This window comes from Morone saxatilis, unplaced genomic scaffold (genome assembly GCF_004916995.1).
Source record: "Morone saxatilis isolate NCDOM2014 unplaced genomic scaffold, NCSU_SB_2.0 Contig8, whole genome shotgun sequence".
Taxonomy (NCBI): Eukaryota; Metazoa; Chordata; class Actinopteri; family Moronidae; genus Morone; species Morone saxatilis.
In genome coordinates this window covers 24,374,324-24,386,159 of record NW_023340257.1, presented here as the reverse complement: position 1 = coordinate 24,386,159, position 11,836 = coordinate 24,374,324, and the positions used below count along the sequence as shown (strand labels likewise).

General features: G+C 39.3%; 1 protein-coding gene across 1 annotated transcript in view; it reads right to left on the bottom strand.

Moving 5' to 3' along the window:
* gpr4 (G protein-coupled receptor 4) overlaps positions 1–11,836 on the bottom strand; it is a 45,510-nt gene that overhangs the window by 5,314 nt on the left and 28,360 nt on the right. The window contains exon 2 of the mRNA XM_035679377.1: positions 1,137–1,863. Coding sequence (XP_035535270.1) covers positions 1,137–1,265 — 129 coding nt within the window. The 5' untranslated portion in view covers positions 1,266–1,863. The remainder of the gene's footprint in view (positions 1–1,136; positions 1,864–11,836) is intronic.

Here is an 11,836-nt window from a genome sequence, read left to right as displayed (position 1 = left end):
GTAAATTTCTAACAAGGGCATTCATCAAGTAAATTTTACTTGCAGGTATCATAAGTTTTTTACTAGCAAAACCTCAGGAATTTACTGATGTTTATTAATATGTTATTGATTTTACTCTCTCATTCTTTGTAAATTTTACTGTAAATTTCTGATGGCTTGCAAACCTGAAAAATCTCACCTAAAAAACAATGGCATTTTCAAGGTAATTTTTAAATACTTTTCTAACTTTTATTTATGGCATAATTTTAAGTAACATTTACACAACATTTTCATATTTTTCTGAGCAGTTTAATTACCTAAATGTGTTCTTTTTTTTGTTTATTGAACAAGTGACTTAAAAAAAATGAGGCAACTGTTTAATTTAACAACCCATTTACTTTTCTTAAATAAAAAAACATTTTCCAGCAAGTTTGCATGGGCAAAGGAGAACAAAAGGTATATTCAGCCCTATAGATGTTTTTTCTTGATTATTGTACTGCCACCCCTTTGTCTATTATGAGAGAGGATTGGGTTGAAGTTTTGTTAACATTCCAATGCTGCGCAGTTTTGAGAGGACGTTTTTCCACTCAACTGGCTAGGAAGCAGTATCTTAGCTTCAAAATCGTCCCAAAATACAATCAATAATCAATAACAATTGTTCCCATTACTGCTTGTCTAGAGTAATCCAAGTGCCTGTGCCACACTATGTCAAAAAGACGGTTTGGGTACTATGATATATATTATTCTATTACAAACTTGTAGATATCAGCTTTTACAATTTCTAAGTGCAAAAACTTTCCTAAGTTTTTCCAAGTAAATAACACTCCAAATTTTTTTCAGTGTAAAATCCTGCTACTACGTTAATGCATGAGTCATACTAATCTAATGATGTAACATATAACAGTATAACAGTCACAGGGGACATTCTTCTGCATTCGGTATCTTTACTTTTAATACTTTAAGTACATCGTCCCGATTATACTCACATACTTTTACTCAAGTACATTTTCAATGTAGGACTTTTATTTAGTATAGTATTTGTACTTTTGCTCAAGTAAAGGATCTGAATACTTCCTTCACCACAGTTTGAAACCACTTTGTCATGTTATCGGGTGTGTGTGTGTGTGTGTGTGTGTGTGTGTGTGTGTCTTCCTCACCTGCATGTAGGCAGCCCACAGGGCCATGCAGTTAGTGGGCAGCCCCAGAACGATGACTATGATGTAGAGTGTGGGCTGGAAGAACTGGTCCACCTTACTGTCCACATCACAGAACGAGATGTTGCACATTGTCCTGTGTGGAACGCTCTGAGTGTGTTTTTGTGTGTGCAGGTGTGTGATGTGTGTTCAGCTACTCTCAGCTCTGAGTGTCCCTCTGTAGTTTCACTATATTCCAGGTCCAGCAGTTTGACAGTGACATGCCGACCCTGGCGTCCTGCTCGGCTACTACACGGCTGTCCAACACGGAGCAACAGAAGAAAACAGAACTGTCATTTCCGGGGCATTTCATGGTTCCTGTTTAAAACACTGTCCTTCTCGCCCGGGGGCCTTGGTGCGCCATAATCCTCTCTCACGCTTCAAAGCCAGCCCCAGCGTCCCTCAGCACAGAGGAGAAGACGAGAAGAAAGGAAGGAGTGAGGGATAAAATGTGGTGAAATGAAAGCTGCCTTATCGACGCTGTGCCAGACCTCCTGTGCCTGGACGGGGCCTCATCAATCTTTTAGAGATTAGAGGTCTGCCAGGTCCACTGTGAGAAGGCGAGGCTGAACATCAGTGTGTGTGTGTGGGTGTGTCTCAAGGCCCTGATGACACTTTAGGATCTCACACTGAAAGGAATGACTTTACTGCGCTTCACCACTCTGGAGCCGATGGGCTGACTCCTGAGCATCTGCAAGAAAGAGAGAGAGAGAGAGACTATTAAATTATGATGCTTTATAATAAAAAAAAGACGAGAAAAGAAAACAAAATAACATTTTTTTTTGTTGATTTTTGTTACTTGTTATGTTCATGCCCTACCTAAATAATAATGACACTAATAACAGTAAAATAATTAAGATGAAGAGGACGGAATAAAAACGGCTAAAACTTGACTTTAATTAAAATTTTAATTTTATTAAATTATTTTAAATAAATCAAATAAAAGTTATAAAAAACACAAACAGAAACTTCAATTCTAGTTATTTCATCTATAAATGAAAGTCTTTAAAACCTTTTATTTTCGCTTTCACTGTTTGTCTGGCATATATGTTCTGCATGAGCTGATTCCAGTTTCTTATTAAGATTAAATTATTATTCAAACCAAAAAGACTATTCAAACAAATGGAAGTACAGTATTATGGACGTCATGCGCATCATTTTATACACGTTACTGACAGTTTTGGTATCTATTTTTAACTTGAATTTAAAATAAAGGTTCTTTCTGTTTGAACAATGTTTGACTGCAGCAGCATGAGTTTGTAATGACTGCAGTTAAAACAATGCTAAAACATGATGCTCTCTGTGCTGTAATTGTTACATTCTTCAGTACACATACGAGTCAGGAATGCAGAAATAGAAACAGAAAATCAGTCAAGACTGCAGTTTGTCCTCACTTCATTCTGCTTGCTTGCCTTGTCAGATGTCAGGCCCTCCTTACGTTACAACAAACTTTGTGTTTCAGGCTCATTTCCTGTATTTATTTGCGGTGCTCTACATTTAGTTTACATACTTTAATGCACTACGATTTCTTGTCACAAGACTCAGACCTGCAGTTTTTAGGTATTTGGTTTGGTTATTTGAAGTGACTAGAATCCCTCTTGAGGTGAAAACAAATCACTCAGAACTGCCTGGAATGAACACACCCTCAACACATACAGTCAAACCCTTTTCTTCTAATAGATTGAATTCTGCTGCCCTGACGGACTGAGAAAGAGTAGAAATGGGCCCACAGAGAGGAAGACTTTATGCGGCAAGTAAAGTGAAACAGCAGACATTTATCAGGGTGACTTTCTAACATCTGGTATGATAACACAGAACATGCTGACACATTGTATAAGGACAAAAAGACCTTGCATAGATTGCACACAGAGATTCCAGGACATAATGATAAGGATTATGTAAGCCTTCATGTAAACATGACCTGAATATATACATGTACAGCAGAGAGAGAGCAGGATGGGAGGTCAGTCTTAGTTACACTCGTCAACTTCTCACTTTCTCAACCCTTAGCTCAGTTTCTGTTTATACATCTTGGACCGCCTTGATATTTTTGCATATGGCTGATATGAGTCCACATATGCTTTCAATCACTTAACTTGAATATGTTAAGTACTGTGAACTGCTTTCCTCCAGAGTTTATGCATATTTCAGCTTCTTTTCATTCCTCTTAGATCGATAGACTTCAGAATTTACTGTGAAGGTTTTTTAACTTGAAGAGCTAAGTAGATGTTGCAGCTTTTACACATTTCAGTGAAATACTTATCAGTGTAAAGTAAAACTTTGATTAGGAATTAGAATCATATCAGCTAAATCCTGCTAACACCCACCAGAGGCTGTGTTTTTCATCATCTTAAGCAAAGGCGCAATCAGAATTCCTCTTGTCCTCATCCTCTATAGACCAATAATATCCAGAACAGATTTCATGGCAATCTGGCCAGTAGCTATCTCATGTATAATATGTGCATTACAGTTTTGTATAAAGCTGAAAATGAGTTATGAGTTTCTCTGGAGAGCATGAATGTACATCGCAAATGTCTTAGCAAACCAGTCGTATGATTCCTTGAGTACAAAGCTGACAGATCTGAATATTATGCATAATAATAGTTCATGCAGTGTCCAAAATGGAAAGGGCCCTGTGATGCCAAGGTCATCAAGGCTCTTAAGAGAGACTGAAGAGCTCCCACATGTGGACTCGATGACTATGAAGCAGTCTATTTCCAAAGAAAAAAGCAGGCATGCTGAGTCAGTGTCCTCTTCCTGGTTAAAAGTCTCAGCAAGAGGCCTCAAAGATGTCTGTCATCAGACATCAAAACAGTTTAAAGATCTGTGAAGGAAACAGCTTCTGCTTGCGATAATGTGACAGTCACTGGTGTGGAACAGTGACTTTGTACAAGCCGACCCAGTACCACAGTCATAAAGACAAACATATAAGAAAACACACACACATGCACACACACAGAGACACAGGGCTAAGTGAGGTCATTTCCACGGTAGCATTGTCAAATAAGTCTTTGTTGGGGGAAACACCCATGTTGATAAGCTGAACCACGACTGGGTCACGACCATAATTTGTCATCACACTCATCAATACCACAGTGCAAAGATATTTCAATGTTGACAGTACATTTGGTTAACTGTCTTTACCAAAAACGTTTCACATTGGAGATTTAAGTTATCAACCTACAAGCTCCTGTTAGCATTCCACACGTTGTAACTGCATCCAGGGTTTCACTGGCTGTTAGAGGTAAATTGTCATGTTTTTTCTTTAAATCCTCTACAACTTAAGTTTGCATTGCTAGGATTCCACATTGAAACAAACAAGCTGTGCCTCAGCTGTCTCACTGAGCTAGCATGACTAAAAAAGGCTTTTTGTTTTAAGCTCTTTAGGGAAGCTTCACTCCTTCCCAAAACTTCCCTTCCATCACAGAGAAACTCTCCAGCAGCCTGATACAAGTAGGAGTTAAACTTCTGTGTGTCGCATTAGCCCGTTTGACATAAAATATATTATTTTCTCCAGCTGACATTTCATATTGTGTTTCCATGATGTATAATCAATAAAATCTAACCTTAATTTTGAAAATACATTACTGCCAAATTTAGAATTAAGATTAAACTACAGTGAATTTGAATCTTCAGGTATTACAATGTCTGTCTATTTACATTTTCACATCAGTTTTATTATAACTGGTGCAAAGAAAAATAAATAAATAAGAAGGAAAGAAAGGGGAAGTTAAAAAGTTGAGTAAACTTTGTCAAACTCTGATGGAAATAAAATATTAGCATCTTTAATGGTTCAGTGTGTAACATTTAGGATATGAATATATGTTTTCATTTGTGTATAATCAAAATAAGAATTGTTATGGTTTTGTTACCTTAGAATGAGCTGTTTCTATCTACAGACGCCACAGACCGTCTTCGTGGAGTCTTCGCTATGTTTGTACGGTAGCCCAGAACGGACAAATCAAACACTGGCTCTTTATAGGACCGAACACAATTTCCACGTGTTTCATGCTTGGAAAAGAGGGTGAAGCGAGGGAGTTCCAATCAGAAACTGCAGTGCTACATGCTACTAAATCCTACCCACTGGACCTTTAAATTAGACATTGGTACAGTACTTGAGATACTTTTTAGCTTCAATTTGATGTCTTTAACCAGAGCAACTTTCTGGGAATGAACATTTACAGCATCATTAAAACAAAATTTTGTGTTTTGCTGCTCCACCCTGCAGCCATAGCGCTCCGCTGTCAAACAACTGAGATCACATCTGTCACCACTGAGCACCAAAGAGCGGCCTCACTTCCTCGCTAGATAAAACAGCGGGGCCACATGCCAGTGACAAAATCACTGCCAATCAACCTTATCACTGCATAAAATCAGCTCTCAGTGTGTGTGGAGGACAGGGTGTGATTCTGGCTTTGGGCTCGCATTGAGCTATGGGAACTTTCTGATTACATACAAATTGAGTTACAGTAATAATCTGGAAGCTTTTTATTCCAATAAATGTCTGTTAAGTCATTATCTATCGCCAAATCAGGTAACACACTGTTAATTGAGCATTTGGCCCCTGATGAAAGCACTTGAATTTGCATTATTAAGAACTGGGTGCTGGTGGCGACATTCCTGGGAAAAGTGATGCATTTTCCATCACCCAGCAGAGGTTGGCACGCCGGAGAGGGTAGGCGGAGCCAACACGACAGACTCGCTCTTCAGCTCTCGTGTAAAGGGGCGTATGTTTTATTCGTTGCTATGTGAGTAAACAATTACTCTGGCCAAACAAACAAAGAAACAATCGATGACTACCGACGATGTAACTTAAAAAAACTGCTCTGGGGAGTTAGGTCAAAAAACATGCCTCAGGTGCTGCCAAAGACAACGAAACAGAGATCTTCAAGACTGTTACCTTAATCTGAAATAAAGTCAGTTATCATCAGCTACAGAGGAGGAGTTTTTGGGGTGTTGTGTCTTGCTCAAGGGCACGTTGTCAGTCTTCATTTCCCCACGCAAAAGACTAACACGGGGTGACATGAGTTTGTTTCCCAGCATGCAGCAAACATCACTTGTGTTATCTTTGTCCAGCCTGTCACCAGAAATGTGGTTTGTTCTGTCAATTACAGATGTTTATCACGCAGCGTTTGCATGCGATGGCCCCACACCCGCAACTCTCCGCTGTTGTTGTGGTGCGTGTGCGTGCACTGTGTTTGTGCCTACATGTGAGGAAGAATATGTGTGTGTGTTTGTCGTCCTGGGAGGTTCCTTTACGCTGTCAGGCCAGTTAGCAGCAGCTGGCGGGCTCATCAACGGTCAAACATTCAGCCTGTTTCTGACACACAGGTTGCTGAACCGAGTCACGACGCTCAATCGCAGTCACAGAGGTTACGTTACACACACCTGCAGAGTGTGCTGACTGTACAGACTCACACTGCTTTGTCATCGTTAACTGAAGTGCCCTTCTGCAGGAATACATAAATAAAAAAATAGTCACTAGTTGTATTGTTGTTGTTGCTGTTGTTTTAATTATTTTGTGAGAAAGCCTTCCTAGATCCCACTAACAAGGATCAAGGAAATGTTATTTATCATTATACAACACACGGTTGTCCCTTCATGCTACAAACAAAAGAAAACAATTTAAAGAGTTATATATATTCATATATTCATACAGATACACCCAGGAAATAATTCTGCAGTGCATTATTTGAATATTTTGTCTGCGTCTTGACTATATAGCTGTTTTACATTTAGCTGTTTCACTCAAGTTGACAGTGTGTAGCTGTGTTCTCTGTGGCTAAGATGACAGTGGATTTAAAAAGTAAGAATAATCTTAAGACATTTTACAAAATACTGTGGCTAAGTCTTATATAATGTATGATATTGGCTACAGTTCTTCAGCTCTTACTGTGTTCTCTCCCTGTGCAGTCTTGCATATATTAAAGAGATTATTTGCCAAAACATTCTGTATTTCTATGAGGGGGGAAAGGTTTGTATTACATAAAGTACAGTTCTGCAGGGATGTACTATACTGTAACTGAAGGTTTGAGGCCACACAGCTGGAAAGCGGTTCAAAAGGTTTATTAGTAATTAATTAGGAATGTGTGTGTGTGTGTGTGTGTGTGTGTGTGTACAATGGAGGCCTATATCAACCTGTTCTGTGCCGTCCGGTCCGCAGCAGCGTCTGATCTGCTGCCAGAGGAGATTAGGTCAAGGCAGCCATGCAGACGTCATGCTGGTTAGCACACACAGACACACACACACACACACACACACTCCCTCATATACAAACACACATACACACTCTACACATAGTATGTTATGGGACATGATTCCAAACACATACTTTATTACTGTCCTTCACTTACGCTCTTCTTTTCTCCCTTTCACTTCCCTGCTACACTCCCCCATTGTTCTGACTTCTGGCTCTCATGGTCTTGATCCAGGTAACTAAACTCTGAATATCACTACTCAACCTGCGCAAACTAAAACTCCCAGAGCGACGAGGAACAATAAACAATAAAATATGATATGACACGCAAGCCAAACAGTCAAAAAGGCTTGACAGATTTCTTTCATACATCAGAGCAGCATTACAAGTCAAAGTCAAGCTGTTAACGTCATCATTAAGTAAAATCAAAGTCACTGAACTCATGGTTTAATAAGGTTAAGTTGCAGTCATGTGACTCAATAACAGTGGTAGAATGTAGCCTGGGAATGAAAGTGTGAATGAATGTGTAAGAGTATGTTCATGAAACTCACGAAACGCCCTTGGTTCGTCCCTCCTGGGCTACTGTAGAAACATGGTGGTTAACGTGACAGACTCCATGGTAGGCGACCTGTGGCGTTAGCGCCAAAGAAAGAAGCTGTCTGGCGGCAAGGTAGAGTGGTGAAAATATTCTTAATATAACGTACACATAAAAGGTATTGATTCATTCCCAGGCTGTAAAATATATTGTTCTGCAGCATCCCTCCACAGCTGTCTGCTTCTTCAAACTAGGGTCACAGACCACCGCCTACTGTAGGTTATACACTGAATATGTTTAAGTACCTCTTATACCACTTTAAAATACCCGAACTATCCCTTTAAATGAACTAGAATTATTCTTTAAAATTTGTTATCAGGGGTTGAAGGTAAAATTTACAGGCTCGGAACTGCAAAATGTCGACAGTATGTACCAACCTATATATGTATCCGTGTGTGTCTGTGTGTGTTTTGGCAGTAACTGCGTGGCTGTTTGCCAAACAGTCCTGTTGACAGTGGAAGCAGGAAGACACTAATGTTACCCTATCAAACATGTCAACAAACCTCTTACACTTCACAACTCGGTCACTTCCAGGACACACAGAGACACACAAACACACGCAACCCAGTCACCTCACTGTCCTCATTCATTCAAACTACAAAACTGCTGAAAATGACCTAAGTCAAAACAATGATAATCTTCAGCAAGCACAGGCAATATTAGATAATGGTTTAGATTTTTAGGACACATATTGCCCACACATAGGCGTGTCCATTTCCAGTGCCATTGAGCCAGAGTGCTGTCAATAGCTGCTTGATTTGTGAAGGAGAATCAGAAATACCACGTCAACCGTCAAACAGACACGACTCGAGAATTCTTGGCAAATTAACAGCACAACGCCTCTGTTCATGGCACGTACCCACTCACTTATACATTTTGAAATATGTGAACTGGGTTGTTTTCATTCTCTGCTGCAATAACATGCATTGGTGAGTGGGTGAGTGATGTAGCCTACTGACGGTGGAAAGCTACAGCAAAGACGACCCTCACAAGTATAATGGCTTCCCAAGATTCTCATTATAATATTACGTAGCTACTATGTAGGCTACCATAAAGCGGTGAACACTGAAATGTGGGGTCTGAGATTAACATAGTGATCTCATCCAATGACGTTCTGAATTTTAAGCTGTAGAATGGTGTATAAGTTTATTTAGAAACAAAACAACGTTATTTCGGGCTGTAATGGGAGAAATTAAGCCCCTGAGTCATACAAGGTATTTGCTCTATTTACATATCGAAAAAACGCTTAACAATTGAATGATTCTGCCTTTAATCAGACCAGAGCATAGCTATCAAATGACCTAATATTCTGTATTCATTTTAGGGAGAATTTAGTGGAAAAAATGGGGACAGAGTCAGACACAGCAGGATATCCAAGGTTTCTTTAAGAAGAAACCATGTCAATGTCAGAGAGACACAGTACAGTCCAGCACAGGTCAGAGCCAGCTTGAGAGGGGGCAGTGAGGGTTACACCAACAGCCATGTACCTGCAGCAACAGGTCAAATCCAGAACATGACCTGATTAATGCCGTTTTCTTAAGCAGAACAAAACTGCTTGTCCTATCCATTTAAAACAGTTACACATGAAGATCACACCCGGTGTTTTCTAAGCCAGTTTTCACTTCTGTATTTATTTATGAAAGAATTTTTCCCATGGGCACTGACTGGTTCTTGGTTCCCCCTGTGCCACCTCAATCAACCTGTTAGGGGAGGGTTAGAGGGGGTTTTCAGAGGTTAAGGAATCCTGGAATCACCCCTGATATTGTAGACACTTAAGTCAGAAGGGAGATTAAAGGAACCCCGAGCACCACAGAGCGATCTCACTTCCTCATTAGAGGAATGTTTCAAACAACACATCTGTTTTCCTATTAAGGCTGCTGCCGTCATCCACAGCAGTTCAGTTCAGGCTATCTTTGATATCTGAAAGCTGGTGGCCAAACGATTGATGTTATTTTGTTTTACCCTTGTGACCAAGCCTCATTAACAGCGTGAGGGTCATTTGAGGGCCCCCAGGGTGTCATCACGCCTACACTTCATGTTCTTTGGCTCAAACCACAGTGGAAACATTTCCTTCATTGTATATTTGTATTGAGTTTATTTAGATCCACAATGTGTGATCATAAATAAACCAAAACTTGTTTAGGGGAATCATGGTAACCTGTTAGGTGGAGTTTTGGCAGCAAAGAGGCTCCAGTCACTGAAACTTGACTATAAACATGATGGGTGTGCCTGCGCTGTTTTTAACTTACTTTGTCTAATTAGTCTGATTCGAACATCTGTGATAAAACTCTCAGATTATTTTTCCTTTCACTCTCAGTCCAAGTCTCTGTTGCCCTTTTCAAAGTCTCTCTTGGTCTCTAGGAGAAACAATAAGGACAAGAACTTGAACTACAGCCAAGCAGTAACTGATATCAGCAGGGTCACTACGGAGCTTATTCCCACCCATGTTCTTGACCTCAACTTCCCAACATTTAAATGATTTTGAATCTTTTGATATTTCCGTCAGAAGTGCTCTAGCAGGGGTTAATCAAGTTCATTGTCATTTTGTTGTCATGTTTTTAGAGTGCACCAAGGGATCAGCCATCAATGTCAGAAAAAGACACTTTACTGTCACCTACATGTAACCTGCATTCTGTCAACAATAGTACAATCTGTAGTGCAAGCAGCCTGCCGATGATGTGTCTGTTCCCTGCATTGTGGGACGGCTCTTAGGAATTCAAGCAAATGGGATGACGTCACACTTTCTTTCTGTGAAAACAGTATAAGCTCATCCCCAATCGGATTCTGACTGGTTTATTAAATTCAGACAACCCAATGTCCCATCAGGTCTTTCTTCAGCATTGACACTCCTAGTGTGGATTGTGACTGTAGCCCACGACTGAGATTAAAGCAGTTTAATTAAGTCAGCACCAAATGAAACTGTTTTAAACTGTTCTGGGGACTGATTAAACATTAATTCATAGTACTGTAGTTTTTTTAGTTTCCCAGTTTATCAGATTTCAAGAAAATTCACTTCCTGAATTAAATGAATTATGAGGCCACTGACCTGGATCCTGACAACAGCTAGTAAAACATATACTGCACACCAGAGACCCACTTGCTGCTACATTCCCACCGATAATAGGATGCCGCTTTCTGTCCATCATCACGTATACAGAAACACGTGAATTTTCTTTGCTGAAATACTGCTTGTCTCCACTCTTCCAGATGTCCTTTTTGATTTAAAGTTAAAGCTGAAGGTAAAGTGAATTTCCAGTCAGAACTGTCCCAACGAGGCAGCACACAGACCCTTAATCCCTTTTCCTTTATTCGTATAAATTGTTTTTATTCCTTTGTTTATCTTATACATTTTGAGCTTTTCCATTTCAGATATTAATTAGATTATTTCCATTTTACATGTTTGTTCCTACTTTTTCCATTTTCAAAATACATTTTTTATTTAAGTATTTACATTTAAACTTAATTTTATATTTCAGATTGTTTCTAATTCACTCTCCTTTTCAAGTTGCTGTTTCCATTTCAACATCCAATTACTTTTGTGAATTGTCTTTTGCTGGTTAACATGTAATTATGGCCTTATTATAAAAGGAATAAATGAGCACCTAGTAATGATTTTCTCTTTTAATCATACATTTTTCCTTTTCTTTGTATTTCTGTTTAAAATGATCCTCCACTCAACAAAGTACCTTAAATGTTTAAGGTCCAGTGTGTAAGATTTACTGGAATCTGGAGGTGAAGTTGCAAATTGCAACCACCTGAATACTGCTTGCCTTCCAAGCCCTATCTATAGCCAGCATTTGGTTTGTCCGTTTAGGGTTCATTCTAATGTAACGAAAACAAATTTTTTTTTACACTTATGAAAACATACCTATG